We start from the raw sequence: 16,932 nt of genomic DNA on the forward strand, positions 1-16,932 counted from the left end.
CAAGAATCCACTCAAATTAACTTTTAAGGTCTCAATGAATATTTTTAATAAGCTTCCAAATATGGCAACATTATGAATACATTGGGCCACTTTTACAGATTTCACCTTTCATTTTCTCAGTTATTTTACAGTAAAAATACACAAAAATGTATCTCAGTATAGTCAGAGACACCATGAACAAGAATCTACTCAATTTAACTTTTAAGGTCTCAAGGAATATTTTTAATAAGCTTCCAAATATGGCAACATTATGAATACATTGGGCCACTTTTACAGATTTCACCTTTCATTTTCTCAGTTATTTTACAGTAAAAGTACACAAAAATGTATCTCAGTATAGTCAGAGACACCATGAACAAGAATCCACTCAAAGTAACTTTTAAGGTCTCAATGAATATTTTTAATAAGCTTCCAAATATGGCAACATTATGAATACATTGGCCTATTTCACAGATTTCACCTTTCATTTTCTCAGTTATTCTACAGTAAAAATACACAAAAATATATCTCAGTATAGTCAGAGACACCATGAACAAGAATCCACTCAAAGTAACTTTTAAGGTCTCAAGGAATATTTTTAATAAGCTTCCAAATATGGCAACATTATGAATACATTGGGCCTATTTCACAGATTTCACCTTTCATTTTCTCAGTTATTCTACAGTAAAAATACACAAAAATCTATCTCAGTATAGTCAGAGACACCGTGAACAAGAATCCACTCAAATTAACTTTTAAGGTCTCAAGGAATATTTTTAATAAGCTTTAAATTTACATAGTGTAATATATTTTGCAATTAATAGGTGATTGAAATCCTGCCAATTTTAAGATGCTGGATGCACAAAAAGAGAAAAACAAACCTTGACAACAACAACCTAGGTTGTCAACAGTTCCTCATAGCAGCATGATGCATACAAAGAGAAGTATAAAAACCTACTCATTTTGGCAGCATAGTAGGTACATTTGCTGATGTCACCATCCGTGGCTCCGTGGACAGGCCAGCCAACATCTATACATCGTCCTGGATGGGCTCCCTGTGCGAACTGCCTCTGGTGTGTCCCTGACGTACACGCTGCGGTGACAGACTGTAGTTAGAGTCAAAGATGAATCAAAAAAAGATTAAAATATCAGGTGCACAATTCAGAAAGCACCGCAAAGTATTAGTAGTGTGTTTTTTATAGCTTACAATTTTGTCTGCCTGTGTGTGCTTCTGTATACAGTCCAAAAGTTATTGTGGATGCATGACAGTTTGCGTTTGTATGTTGGGGGTCGCCAAATTGAAATCTCGCCTTGGCTGCCAACATTGCCAGGGTCGGCCCTGCCTGGGCTCCGAGGCCAGTGTGTCCGCTGTCGGTTGCTTGTGCGCCTTCATCTACCCCATACTGAAAGGTAACTAGTGTCACGTAGGCGCGTGGTCGTGATTTGAAACATTTAATAACTATCAAGTAACTTTGTGGAAGTTTTTCTTGGCTCTTGGGGCCCCAAGCAGAATCTCCCAGGGCCCCCCCTCAAACAGCATTACTCAATGTTATGTTGTAAATAATCTCGGTTAGGAAGTGTTTGGAAATTCAAATGTGTCACCTACATGACTACATTTAAATAAAGAACATTAAAACCTTCCAATTTTCAAAATGTAAAGAACAATAAAAGCCTTTAAGGTGTCAACATTAGCAGACATTAGAAAAAAAGACCAAAAAAAAGACTGATCTGAGAGACCCCACCACCACTTGTTCTCAAATTAGAAATGAAAAGATAATATCGAAGAAAGACAACACGCATGGGAGTAAGTTTATTTATTATCTCTGAAAGCCATCCACAACCTTACCACACACAGTTTTCAAGTTGTTGCATCTGAAATGTCCGAAAGACGGGAGGGAAGACAGACAATTTGTTTACGTGAAAAGCTGAAACGGAGACTTTCTTCAAGATAAACATGGTTCTAAACATTTAAGTACAACCTTAAGTTGTAGAACTGTCCTCCAACAAGACTCAGATCCAAACGAAAGACATAGGGAGATGCTCACAGGATAGTGCTCTACTCTTAGATGAAAGTTTAATTTGTAAAATGATAGAATATTTGCATAAATGTAAAGATATCTTACTGTAAAATGTAAACTTTTATGTCAGTGTCAATTTAAAAAGGTAAACATTAAATCAACAAATCAATTCATTAAACCTTGATCTTCACACACAGAGGCAGTGACATCTTTGTACCAGTACAGGTGTATTGTGCCAAGTTATGTAGCAAGAGAAAAACAATTATTAATTAAAAAGAAATCAAGCTCTGACAATTTTAAAAGCCAATAAAATATTTATTCAGTGTCAATAAATGCTTGACACTGATCTTCTGGTTGCTTTGGATGAAGGACATGTTGCTACAGGAGATTTTCTTAACAGTGAAACTGATCCTAACACCCCCCAAAAATAAAATCACAACAAACAAAACAGCAATTTCAGTAAGTTGCAGCTTATTTGAACAGTTTCTTCAAATGTATTCAATCATTCAGAAAACAGACTTTGAGCATAGTGCTGAAACAATTGATAAGTCGATAAACATCAATTTGATTTTCAACAAATTTGATAAGCAAAAAGTCTTTGAGTAAAAATGCCAACATTCGTTAGTTCTCGTATCTCAAGTATGAAGGATTCTCTGTTTCTCAGTTTCATGTCTCTGGGTTTCAGGGCAAATAAGAACAAAAATTAAATAACAGTATGAAGAAGTCACAGAAATTAAAGTTGTCTTTAAGTGAAATGTCGGATTTACTAAAGACACACAACTTTCTTGTTCAAAGTCTGAAATATATTTTTTGATTCTCTGGCATATTTAAGTGAAACATATTTAAATACTTCTGTCCCGCTTTATTCTTGCTGTGCAACATCCAGTTTCAGATGCGCTTTTTATTGCACTGTACAGTACACACTGACCTGAGGTTCATTCTCAATAATTTGGGATTTTCAAGATTATACATGTAAATGATTAACTTCATTTTAAGAACTAAATATATATACACTTAACTCAGTAAACTATATTATTAAAAACATTTTAAGCTTCTGGTACTTTTACTAAATTGAAATGTAATTCATGATGATATTAGAATAATACGTTACTTATATCTAGTGTCGGCTACAGTCTGGACAGAATAAGAAAATAGAGTCTTAATAATTGCATAAAAGGTTTATAGCACCCGTTAGATATTTTAAAAACACGTATTTTAAGAAGCAATGTTTAATACGCAAAATATAACTTACAGACCGACACACAGACCCACAGACAGACCCACACACACACATACACCCACACACACACACAAATAAAACACAAGTCATCTGCGTATTCTTGCACTTGTTTAGCTCTGGACGAATCTGTAGGCTTCAGGCTTTGGTGATTAATGAGCTAAGAACTGAGGCTAATACTGACAGTGGCTGTGGTTCAGGTAGAGAGGCTTGTGTGGTGTGCTCATGTTAAAACTTCCATTATTTCTAATGTTAGTGCTTCATTAAAATAACATGTATGTGCTAAACTCAAATAAAGAGAATCTAAGAGGTCTGCTAATGTTAATAAAATGTTTAAGACTATGCTACTAGCACATGGTGTATGTGCAGCTGCATGTGACACAAGTATAAATGTCATGACCTGTGAAAGAAGCTATGCCTGACCACACATGTTAATGGAGACTTGTATGTGCGTGGTTACGTTTGGAGACTTTGGGCTTCACAAGGATGAGATTTCACTCGGGCCAACTTAGGCGTGACAAAGGTTTCCACTGGACCCGCATGTGGCAGCAATCCCACAATTCTTCAGGAGGGGGTTGAAGTGGGAGGCTGCACCACCGCCGGCCTCTCTGGGAGGGAAAGGCTTCATAGTGGAGAGGATCAGGGCCAGACAGTCTGCAACATTTTTGTTCGGGGCACAGGCCAGAGCTGGAGTGTGGCCTGCAGAGGATCAACAGGAAAATTTATATCTGTGATGTTGTTTCGCAGGGAAAAGAGACAGTGTGGTGTTGTAGCGCTGGAACATACAGCAATTATTCCTGTTTACCTTCCTCATCTACAGCCATGACTGCTGCACCTCTGCTCAGTAACACCTGCACTACAGTCGCCAGGCCTTTCCTTGCTGCAATGTGAAGAGGCCTACATGAGAAACACACACACACACAGGTTTGATTATACAGGTGGGAATGTATCCATATTAAGAATTCACATTTACTATTACTGGGGCCAATTGCACATAAGTTAATACTGTAAACTTGTAAGACTTTCTTCTTAAATTCTAAAACAGATGTTGATATCAGTGCGTTTTCAATCATCAGTAAACACAATATTCATAATCAACATCCCAATTGATATTCTACACAAAATGTTATTAAAAAAAAAAATCGCTTATACCTCTGCTTACCAGCCTAAAGGTCCGAATTTTTATTTCTTATTTTATATTTACTATAGTTAATTTTCTCATAAAGATATGACTTAATTATCAAAATCTCTGTTTTAGCAATTGTATAATTTACGCTATAGTTTAATGGAAAATCTTTTGTGAACCTGCACATAACTGTTGGACTACATTTGAATATTTTCATACCAAACAGAACTAACTAATGAAATCCATGAACACATTATGTGTGCGTCTTAATACCAAACTTCAGCATCCACAATCTAATAGTTTCCATAGTTAGATCATGTTTTAGCAGCGGTTTTCTTAACTGACAGAATTCACTTTAAGTGACCACTTGTTCAGAACAACTCACATCTGCAGAGCACTGTTCGTTGCATTTATGAGGCTGGAGTCACTGATCTCTCCAAGGATCAACAGGGCGCACATCTCATGACCCTGCAGAATAAAACACACTGAAATAAGTGAGCAATGCGGTACAAACTACTTATGAATGCAGTAATTTGTTAAAATTACACCAAATACTTTTAAATTCACTTTGTGAAATGCACTTTGCAAATTGTTAAAAGCATCACATTATAAAATACCATATGTTGTGAATGAATGCAGGGTATAATTAGTTAATGTAAAAATTGAATTAATTTAGAATTGAGTATGATACACTGTTTATTTCTTTTAAATATTGGTTAGAATTCGTACTTATTGTAATGCACTTAGTTGTTTTGAAAGTGCAACACAAATAAAGTTTTATTATCACTTGTCGAAACAGGTTTGATGAGTTTTTAACCTTATTTTCAAGGTTATCCCCACATTTGCGAAAGTTACTGTGCCACTGCATGCATTTAGTACGCGTGTGTGTGTGTGTGTGTGTGTGTGTGTGTGTGTGTGTGTGTGTGTGTGTGTGTGTGTGTGTGTCTGACCTTGCTGCAGGCTAAGTGAAGGGCTGTGTTATTATTGACATCCACCAGGGTCAGGTCTGGCTTTGCGTGCTGCAGCAATAATTCTGAAATGCAGAAAATAAGACACAAAAGCAGGACTTCATGTTAGACGCATTTACCAGTTGTTTTCATGTGGAATGACAGGACAATGCAACAGCAAAAATGTTCTATATGGTGTATTAAAGGGAATCATTAGTGAGGACTGTAAAGGCCGGCGCATGCTTCTGCGTTTTCACGGGAACGGAGACGCAAGAGCCCTTGCGGGCCCCTCACGGCCCTTCCTACGTCCTTACGTGCGTCGGCCAATTTTGCTAACTAGACGGCAAAGCCCCGCAAGCGTCACCCGGCCGCGAGGGCTGTGATTGGTCTGCTGACTACATCATTTCCGGAGTCGCATTTCCGGTTCATGCCCGGAAACCACGGAAGATTTAGAAGAACGAATATGGACCAGATAGAAGAGCACTTGGCAGAAGAGATCCAACACTATGTCCACTAGTATAACCCGTCACTAACCGGCGGATTTTTCCGCCAGAAAAAGGCTCTGCGGAGCCGCCGTGGCGATGTAAATAAATCGCTCTTCTTCGTGCAACACACGAAGAAGAGCCGACTTCGACAAAAAACATTACTGCGCCTAGTGTTCTGGCGGGGAATTGCATGGCAACACGCGCAACGGTTGGAGAACCATGAATGACAACGAGTCCTGCGTTACAGCTGCGTGCCTGCTGGCCCCTGACGACGCAGAAGCATGCGCCGAACTTAAGGGTCACAGGGTCGCAGGAACATTTTGTTTTATCGTCGTCTTGATGCATTTTTAATGAAAATAAAACTTACAAACTTTAAAATGTTTAAATCAGGCTCTTCTGTCACATACCAACGGCCATGGTCTGTCCATGGTCGGCAGCAACCATCAGAGCAGAGCATCCACAGTGGTCCACAGCATCGACCTCTGCTCCCTGAGCCAGAACAGCCTGGAGCCCAGAAACGTTTCCTGAATAGGCAGCTGCATGCAGGGGGGTCCTACAGTTACACAACAAACATATACACATATGAAAGCACATATAAAAAAAGATTTGCTGCCTTGGAAATGCATATAGTTCAAGCTTTAGGCAAGTAATTGTAAGTTGGAAAGCTGACACAAAATAAAAGTTTCCATCTTCTAAAGATATAAAAGAATCTTATCACACCCACCAATGCGGAATTTATAAATCCAACCAAAATGTTTTCTGCAAAACAGTAGCTTACATAGGCTGTAGATAAAACGTAAAGGTATTATTGATTTAATGAGGGAAATACCAGATTACACTGCATTCAAATATGTGCAACTGTCACTGTCTTTATAGGGGCCCTGTACACTTAAAGCAAAAAGATGATTGCAACTTCCCCCTTACTTTAATCACATGGCTTAATCATGGCTAAAGAGTGAAACATTCCAAATTAGAGTTATCAATGACTTTTAGGTTTTAATAGAATACATTTTCTATTACTTTATGATGGCCTATATATGATTATTCGGGAATAAACGGAAACATCGTGTCAAATTTTTTTTAGGAACCATTGTAACATAATTCAAAAAATATATAATTTCAATTTCTGTAGACTGACCCATACAGGCAGTGCTGCATGACATAAATTTGTCGAGCTCCGCTCAGAGCTGAACTCACCTTCCTTTGGCATCACAAATGTTAACAATTTGAGGTCCTACAGTCTTCAATAGAAGTTCAGCAGCAACATCGTGTCCATTAACTCTGCAGAGAAACAACAGTTGTTAGCTTTACAGGCCACACTTTATGTATTTCTTTAATCTACATTGTTTATGATACTCACAGGGCACAGTGCAGTGGGGTGAACTGACTTTTCTCCCGGTTGCTAAAAAGTTTGTTTTCAAGTAAAATGTGTAAACATCCTTCACGTCCTGTAGAGAACAGGAAACAAAACGACAACTGATTAAAATCTTTATGGTAATAAAGCATCTCACCATATAGTGTTAAACAAACAGCCACGGACACTCAATAAGAGACATTATTTAGGGGCTTAAATTATACTGTGGATAACAAGCAAAGACTTTGTTGGCTTTAAAATATCCCTTCATACATGATGTAAATATATTCGTATCTGGATTTAGTCCGTTAAACAAAGAACAAAAATCTTTTTGTTAAAAAGTGCGTTGGACATGAATTCTTTCCCTGATGTCCCACCGTGGTAGGCGGCCCAGTGTGTGGGCGTGTAGCCTCTGTGGTCTTGCATGGAGTCCAGACGGTCAGCTTTCATAGCAGCCTTCAGCAAACAGCGGAGCAGCTCCGTGTGGCCACGGGAGGCAGCGATGTGCAGCGGGGTCCGTCCCTGAGTGTCTCTGCACAGAGCAGAAGCCCCATGTTCCAACAGAGCAGATACACAGTCCTCACTGTTTAACATGGCCTAAAGAGGGACAACATAAAATGTTATGTGAGAGGACAAAAAACGTCTGGAACGTCAAAGATGCTAGAAAGCAAAGCATCGTAATAACATGACAGAACAAACACAACCGTTGACACACGTACAGCTCTATGTAATGCAGTAAAGCCCTTTTTGTCTGCAGCATCAGCATTGGCTCTTTTTTCCAACAGGATGTGGACACAGTCAGTGTGACGTCCCAGAGATGCCAGCATGAGAGCTGTCCTGCACACATAACAAAACAAAGAATTTACTGCAGTCAGGGTTAATAGGTTTGATTCTCTGGTCATATCAGGCAAGCAAAACAGAGTCTTCATTTTGCTTGTCTGTGTGACTGCATTTAATACAATGTGAAAGAAACATTGGTTTGTTTAATAAGCCACATTAAATAATAACATGGTGTAGTAATGTCTTTATGTGAAAAACAAACTGTTGGACAGTTAAGTATAATTTAATTCTGCCATGCCAGAATGTGAAAAATAATTGTCTGAGGTCTTATGATAATCAAAAATATCAAATTATAGTATGAAATAGTAAGTGACGTACTGTCCCTGAGTATCTAGACTGTCAATGATGTCGGCACTTTGTTTCTTGTTGACCAGTAGAAGCAGACAGTCCATCTGGCCCTCAGCAGCTGTAGGTGGGATGAGAGAAAAGGGAAAATATATCTGAATACCAAAACTGCATTTGTCAGTGGAGCTGATGGAGCTTACATGTAAAAATAAAAAAAAAATAAATAAATAAATTACAACACGATAATTGGATTTCCTTTTTCTTAATGAAAAATCTGATACACCTAAACACACCTGCAGCGTGGAGAGCCGTCCGCTTGTGCTTGTGGTCCTTCAGTGTGTAGGAGGCTTGGTGCTTGAGCAGCACCTCCACACATGGAGCAAACCCCCTCTGAGCAGAGAGGTGGAGAGCAGTTCGGCCTTCAGTATCCCGTACGTCCAGACTCACTAACGTCTCACACAGTAGACGCAGGGGCTCCCGATGACCATAATACGCCTGCAGTGGCAGAATGCATGGTATTGAAGAGTCAAAGGCATTGATATGTGGTGAGTATTCATGTACATTATGGTGTGAAGGAGGGGGTATGTGGTATTTGTTCTACTCACAGCTAAGTGCAAAGGACTGACTGGAATGTTACTTTCCACCTCCTCTAGACAATTGAAAGAAATCTCCAGGAGCTACAAGAGGAAATAAAAAAACTGGGTTTAGTGAGCGTTGATTAACAACAACAGAATCGGAGTATCTAAATGAAAAATTGCACTGACCAGTTCCAGGTGCTGTTTGTTCCCATAAGCTGCAGCATAGTGGACAGCACTGTAACCCTTATTGTTCTTCACAGTTGGGTTTGCCCCATTGTCAAGCAAGAAGTCCAAACACCTGAACACAAAGAGTTAAGGAAAGATGAGGAATGCTTTCTGTGTCGCTAACATGTGGTCCTGCCTGTAGGACTCTGGTATTTATTTGGAATATCAAGAAAAAAGAAAATTGGTAAAAGGAACAGATTAGTTTCGTCAAAGTTTAACATCATCTTCCATCATATTCTTTTTTACTCTTTTTGGTCAGACAGTAGCAAGTTAATTTGGACTTTTAAATACTATAAGCTCCACTTCCTTCGACCATTTTGAAATGAAGCCACAATATCCTGGATACAAACACTGACATGTACAGAGGTCCCACTGATACTCGTGAGCCAGTCTCAGCCGTCAATCATGATGTATAACCTCATTTTTAGAGCATCAAATAGCTAATATCAAACCAAGCTTATCAGAAACCTAAACTGTAGAACAGACATCAGTGTTTTTAGAAATGCGTAAAAGAACAGAAATCATATTTCATGAAAATCTATGTATGTGTATTTTGACCATTTTTGGAGACTGTGGTAACATGGAGGAGGCGGGTCTACTATGATCTATACTGGTGCCAGCCAGTGTGCGATCCAAAGGCTGCTTCCGGGAGCTGTAATGTCGTCCATCTTTATTATATAGATTCTATGTCAACTACATACTTTAAATTGAGATAAGGTGCTTTTAAGTGACCGTACATTGAAAAAAAACAACCTGAAAGCACATTTTGTTTCTGTATATATAAACAATAACGTGACTCACAGAGAGGCCTCTTGTTCCTTTTCCAAACTGTAGTCAGGCTCAGAATTCCCACTGTGGAAAAAAATACTCTGGCTTGAATGAAGTAATTTATTATCAACAGATAAAGGTCCACAGGTTGTTGTCCTTTCTTGTATTGAAGTCATTAAAGAATCAATTATTAAAATGTGTTTTCTTACCCACAGAAGGTGTGTGAAGCAGCGGTGTAGTGCAGAGGGCTGCAGCCCATCAGATCCAGCTCATTGACCTCAGCCCCCGCTCTCACCAGGGAGATTGTGCATTGGCTGCTCGCATTGGCTGCTGCATAGTGCAAAGGAGATCTGCGAGGGGCAAGAGGGGACAGCTATGTTACCACCAAAAGCTGCCGAGAGTTGCGTTAATTGCTCCAGCTATTTAACACGTTTACCTTCCCAAATGATCCTTGATGTCAAGTTCAGCGCCGCTATTTAAGATCAAGTTGAGACAGTCCACATTTCTGTCACAAGAAAAACAAAAGGTAGATTAAAATTAATTTATTTAATAAGAAATTAAGAGCTAGGTGTTTCAGATCTGAGTCAGACAACTTATGTGTATGTGTGTAAGAACCTTTTAAAATATTTGAACTAATTATAAAACAATGAATAAGGCAAAATGATCTGCTTCCTCTAGATTCATTTTAAATGAGTCTAGCGAATATAATTTAACTGCTGATTTGTATGTAAATCATGTGCACTTAACAATTGTGTTTCTCTGTGTATGCTCGTTGTCTCACCCTCCAGAGGCAGCTGCATGCAGACATGTCCTCCCATGGTCGTCCAATATGTTAATATCAAACCCAACTGACGGCTTGTGAGCTGGCACAAAGTTGAAGAACTGACCTGAACACAACACAACAACACTTGAGTGGAAACGTTTGGAGTAGTCTCACTAATGAGAATGCAACAAGGAAGAGAATAAATAACAAGTCGGCTTTTTAGGAGTCTAACAGATTCTCACCATTAGACAGCAACTTTCGACAACAGTCTGGAAATCCGTACAGCGCCGCCAAATGTAAAGGAAGCATCCCATGAATCCCCTGTCTTTAGAGATTATAACAGATATAAGTTAGTTTAGTCTGAGGTGAGATATTTTCTGTGAGAAAAATGTACCAAATCAATTTGTTTTCATAAAGCTTTCAAAGTTCTCCTTGGTTTACAAACTCAAGCATAACAGGATCACTAATAATACCTTAATCAGTATCCATGCGTCTGTGTATGTGTCTGTGTAGGGGAGACTACTAGGTATAGTTATTTATTGGCTTTTTCAATATTTGGTTGGTCACATTGAGTTGCTGTATAGTGTATACTGGGGTGTGCATTTAATTCCAAACACTGAAGCCTCTTTCAGACATGCACTAAACTCTAGTGGTTTTTCATGAAATTGTCCATAGTGGCTGCGTCTGAGAACACAAATGTCCGAGTCAGTTTCTCCTGACATTTTTCAGAGCTTTTCCTGCAGGCAACCTGTTAAAATGTCTGTAAAGTGTTGAAGTGAGCCAATGTGAAAATAAAGCAGGAAAATGCCTGGAAAACAGTTAGTGGAAACGTTCATGACGTCAATAACACGCGACAGACGCAAAACTGATAAGGGAAAAGAATACAGCTAAAGGGATGATAAAAAGTTGTTGATTACAGATAGAAGACACCAAAAAAGATGTGAAATTGGAAAGACAATGAGAACTGATTGCTTTCAGTGGCATAGGTGACAATGTGCGGTAAACAAAACATGTGATTTCTGCAGCGATCCTGACTCCTGCATGCTCTATTCAGGCAGAACTCCTCATTTTTCAGTTATTGTGAACGTGTCTAACTCAAACAATCTCCGGCCACATCCTTTATATCTGAAAAGCAAAACACAACTTTCCGGATCCCCTTCATAGACTGAGAACGTGTGCTCAGAGACTTTATGGCTTTTGAAGGTGTTGTGGTGTAAGAACATCATCAGACAATCTCAGGTGTGGACTTTACCTCGCCTTGTCAGCACCATTTGTCAGCAGAGTGCTGATCAACAACTCCTGACCGAATCTGGCAGCAACATGAAGAGGAGAGTTTCCGAACATATCAAAACAATCGATCTCCCCACCTGTGCAGAGGCAGAAAGATACATGCCGTTATTATGATTAAGTGCTTCTGATGATGCTGATGTTTTATGTCTCTGGGTATTATTAGGATGCAGTGTCACTGTTTCATAATTATTGAAGTCTATTTTACCATTTTGGATCAGAATCTGGGAGCCTGTAAAGCGTCCATGCATAGCAGCCATATGCAAAGGGCTCTTTCCTTCTTTATTCTGTTCAACAGAGAAATTAAAACAAGTTCAGTAAAACGTCATACATCATCATAACATATATATATATAACCCATATATAACCCATACATTTAATCCTCTGACCAATAACTACAAATACATTTTAATCCCCTTTGGTTCTTATCAAATCCACTTCTTCAAAACAAGCTCTTCACCTGCATGTTGACATCAGCGCCGTTGTTGATTAGCAGCTCAAGACACAGCACCGCGCTAGAGGAGGCAGCCGCCAGGTGCAGCGGCGTGTTGCCGTGATAGTTGGGCTGATTGATGTTGGCGCCGGCGTTCACCAGCTCAGTGGCCACGGTGTCCTGCCCTGTGTGACACGCCATGTGGAGCGCAGTGTTCCCATAAATGTTGGGTTCGTCAGTCTGAGAGGCAGAGTTGGAAATAATTTTAAAGCAAAAACAAAATCCTGCAAATACACTCTCAAGCACTATCAGATGTGTTTAAAGGCTATTTTCCTGTTCACAATGCAAAGTACATAAAATAAATGGCAGCTATAGAATTGTATTAGAATGAAGAATAATTTTGGATTCTTAATAGTTTTGTAACCGAGCCACTTTACCTCTATCCCGAGCCGCAACAGATATTTGACGACTTCCAACTGTCCATTAGCGGCTGCTGCGTGGAGCGGAGTGTAACCACGTTTGTCCTTGTATGTGACGTCGGCGCTGTGAGACACCAGCAGCTTGATGACCTCCATGTGTCCTAAAACAAGAGCCTGACATTTTAGACAAACATCTGCCATGCTCGCAGACAATGACAAACTCCAGTCACTTAAAAGCCTGTAGCCTTGAATAGAAGCTTGGTATACAGGCCAGGTTAATACAACATTCAGCACATGTCGACTTTGTTAATTAATCAAATATAAACAGACTGAGATTGTGTTGATTAGGAAAGCCAGTGATATATGCAGTCATAAATCAACCATAATGAAGTTGTATGTCAAAATTGTCCTCTTTGCACATTTCTATTTTTGTTTCATTAAGTCAATAAAGATAAAAAATATTAACTTCCAAATCACAAATTCACAGCTCGACCAATCAAATGAGGAAAATGCCTTTAATCAATTCAGTCAGATGGATGTGTGACATAGATACGCATGTGAGGACAGTGTGTAAACTATGTACATTCCTTGTAAGCCCCAGATTGACATTCAAACTCTTTGGATAAATGTTCCTCTGTCGTATACTTGTCTAGATACTCTGATAAATGACAATGAGTTCATCTTGAAAATAGAATAAATATCATTACCCCCTGACGTGTTAACCTTTTGTGGCTGTTTGGGCGAGTTTTAATTGACTTTGTTCTGGCGGATCTTTCTTTGGAACAGTAACTTCCATGTAATTGTACCAGTGTTTTTAATGACCAAAGTTTATTGGGGGAAAAGTGTCAACTGTACATTTGAGTCTTTTTACGAGCGACAACACTTACCTTGGTATGCAGCCCAGTGGATTGCCTGCCGATCTTTTTTATCTTTGGCACACGCGTTGGCACCTTTGCTCAGGAGCAAGTTCACCATCTGCAGAAGCACAATAACTGATTCAACCTGTGTGTCTATCAAATCATCTAAACCCAATCTACAATCATAGTCCAGTGGACATCAGCAATTAATTCTTGGAAACAGTTTAGCAAACACATTTTTATTCTGGGGATAAATACAAATATTGAGTGAAACTAGATTAATATATCATTGGAAGAATGCAATTTCACAAAATGCCAGAAACCAGGAAAATGTTCCCCAGTTATCATTCACTTCCTAATATAGATTTGCTTTCAAGCCTTGTTTACCTCGACATGGCCGCTGTGTGCTGCATGATGCAGTGGCGTCCTCCCTGACCTGTCACCAGCATTCAGGCTGCAAACATGTGGTATCAGAGCTGCAGCACAACCTGTGGCCCAGTTTGCAGCTGCCATGTGTAAAGGTGTATGCCAGAATTTGTCTCGTGTGTTGACCTCTGCTCTGTGCTCCAGCAGCAGGTCCACAGCCCTCTGACAAAAACAGACCAGATTCAGTTAATATGTCAGTTAAATGTTACGATCTGGTGTTTCGAACCTAGGAGTTCATATGTAAATTACATACTTCATTTCTTGAGGCAGCTGCTCGATGTAAGGGGGTCAGCGAACCCTGGTCCTTAGCGTTGACATTTGCATCTGTAGATCAGAGCAAATGCAAAGTTAAGCTAGTTAGTATCGGTTTAGGTGTGTTTTAGTTGTTGTGTGTGGCAGACTCATTGCATTAATTTATAGAAAGAGTTAGATGCTAAATGTGTACAAGTATATAATGTTCATGATATACTTCTTAATAATGTAAATATGTTTTACCTGCAGTGATAAGAAGGTCCATAATGTGGACATCACCCAAATAAGCAGCAGCATGAAGTGGTGTGCTTTGTTCTTGGTCCTGAAAGGAAAAACACATCAAACAGTGCAGAATGCAGGCGGCATATTTCTGTTCTATTGCTGTATTATTATCTCCGTAAATTCCGATTCTAAATTGCCGTGCAAACCTGTTTAGTTTCTGGCTCTGCTCATGTAACATTTAGCCTCATTTACATTTTGCACAAAGTGTGAACAGAAAATCTGCTGGGAAATAAACAGCTATCTAAAACCACACAGGTGTGAGTGACACAGATGATCTGTTTGTACAAGCACCATGAACATTTGACCTGAAACGTAATGTCAGCAAATCCAATAACACAACTTTTAATAAAAACATCATGAGTACTGAATTAACGTGGGATAATATTACCAGTGAATTGACATCTTCTTCATGGTTCAACAAAAATGTCACCTCTTCTGTGTTTCGGCTGAATATAGCCTGGACCAACGTAGACTGGAAAAGAGATGTAGAGAAGAACATGACTCATCACATATTTAACTTATCTCAACACTGGATTTATTCGATTGTGTATTATCAATTATCTGATTAGATGAGCAGTGCAGCATAGGTGCCATGGTTTTATATTTATATTTACTGTAATTCTCTTGGTCTGTATATATATATATTTCTATTCTAGGCTGGGGCTGCTGTAACAAAACCCAATCCCCTCAGCCGGGGAGTTTGAGAGAAGTATTTCTGATTCTGATGAATAAAACACAATCTCAGCTGAACAGCTTTCCTCAGCAAGCTTGTTGTGTCTCACTCTGATCGTAAATACATACATACGACTTTGTTAAGATGCTGTGATGCCAACAAACACTAAGTTATGTGTATAAAACAATCTCTTTTTGGTTTTTCGTGGAGACAGCAATGCCTCATCAACACCACAGATTACAATAAGCAAACGCAGCTATGACTTAGTGAATGTGGACGTTAGCATGTTTTATGATCTTGTTTTGGCAGGTTTTGGAGCTAACTCAACAGAGACAATAAGAACTCTACTGGTAAGACTTTGGTGGATAACAAACTTCAAACATCAAATTCTGCATCGCCAGATCGTGCCAAAGGGAAAGTTTAGTCCACTGGTGAAAGGTAGGATCTGTGTGACAGTTAAAAGCCCTGTGACAAACTTTGCTCGACATGTCGCTAACATGACTAGCCGGCTGTTTGCAGCGTTGCTGAGAAGTCCTGGGAGTTTTCTGACGTGGATTCAGATCAACAACAAGTGATTTATTTACTACCTGGTCCTCGATGTTTCTCAACTCCATGGCCCAGTCACTCTGGAAGATCCTTCATTGAGACTGAATGTGTTTTAACTGGCTACATGTCCCTCTGCAGCAGGCAGCGGCTACTTAGCCTAGCTTTAGCTTGGTTAGCTTCTGGCTGAGATATGTGACGTATACACCACAGCTGCCAATATCGCGACAGAAATACAACCAACGTGATTTGGAGGTGTCTGGAAATTATACTTTGGTTTAGTGTTATTCTTTTCTGATTGTAGGTATAAGGTAAGATTGTTTCGATGCTTTAGTAATGTGTTTATTTAACAAAGCTTGTTATGACTTTGAAAAAATAGCATATTCTTTGATGCAAACCCTGTGACAATAGCCCTTTTATCCCTTAATCAAATGAAACATGGTCATGGTATGAATACATAAAAATAAACAAATAGAATTAGAACATTAACTCAAGTCACATGTTTATGTACAAACTTGAGATGCTGAATTTCTCATTTTATGCTTTTATACCCGACAATCATGGTTGTACTTTTTTACAGTTGCATTCAAAATTGAGAATTTTCTTACAAAACGCATATAAGCAAATAAAAGTATTCAGGTTTATTCTTATTCTTATTCTTATTCTTCTTATAACTTCTGTACTTTCACGAAGAATTGGTATTTACAGCTTTTTACCTATTTTATAGACAGATTTTTTGAATTACATGCAAATGTAATCAGTTCATGCCTCACCTCAGATATCAACTCCCCAGAGAAGTATTTGGTTTTAATATTATGACATGAACCAGGAATTATAACCGCTTGAATATACTGGAATATGGATTTGTGACTATAAAGTGCAAAACAACTTGCATGCACCACTGGCATTTAAGTTTTCATGGTATTAATACAATTTATTAATACCGAATAAGTGCAGCTACATTTACTGTAAGTACTGTGTTTATGTACAAACTTGAGATGCTCAACTTTACATTTCATGCTTTTACACTCAACAGCAATTCTCATCAATGTTGTACTTTTATAATAGTTAATTTCAACATAAATAATTTTACATACAAAACATATATGAACAAATATGATGAAATACATTTTCCAGTGATGGAATTGTTCAAAG

At 38.8% G+C, this 16,932-nt stretch overlaps 1 protein-coding gene across 1 annotated transcript; it reads right to left on the reverse strand.

The window, feature by feature from the left end:
- Nucleotides 1–1,785: 1,785 nt before the first annotated feature.
- LOC133000397 (serine/threonine-protein phosphatase 6 regulatory ankyrin repeat subunit C-like) lies at nucleotides 1,786–15,952 on the reverse strand. Its single transcript, XM_061070328.1, has 28 exons — nucleotides 15,822–15,952; nucleotides 14,950–15,033; nucleotides 14,523–14,601; nucleotides 14,281–14,351; nucleotides 13,989–14,189; nucleotides 13,632–13,719; nucleotides 12,763–12,905; nucleotides 12,353–12,565; nucleotides 12,101–12,179; nucleotides 11,858–11,972; nucleotides 10,848–10,930; nucleotides 10,624–10,729; nucleotides 10,279–10,347; nucleotides 10,052–10,192; nucleotides 9,876–9,926; nucleotides 9,036–9,147; nucleotides 8,877–8,948; nucleotides 8,565–8,766; nucleotides 8,305–8,392; nucleotides 7,866–7,983; nucleotides 7,524–7,743; nucleotides 7,153–7,240; nucleotides 6,990–7,073; nucleotides 6,200–6,345; nucleotides 5,311–5,393; nucleotides 4,746–4,828; nucleotides 4,040–4,131; nucleotides 1,786–3,933 (listed from the first exon to the last, which is right to left on the reverse strand). Exons 1-28 carry the CDS (start codon nucleotides 15,846–15,848, stop codon nucleotides 3,743–3,745), a joined length of 3,129 nt encoding a protein of 1,042 aa, XP_060926311.1. The 5' UTR covers nucleotides 15,849–15,952; the 3' UTR covers nucleotides 1,786–3,742.
- Between the last annotated feature and the right edge of the window lie 980 nt (nucleotides 15,953–16,932).

The sequence above is a fragment of the Limanda limanda genome, chromosome 4, assembly GCF_963576545.1.
Source record: "Limanda limanda chromosome 4, fLimLim1.1, whole genome shotgun sequence".
Classification (NCBI taxonomy): domain Eukaryota; kingdom Metazoa; phylum Chordata; class Actinopteri; order Pleuronectiformes; family Pleuronectidae; genus Limanda; species Limanda limanda.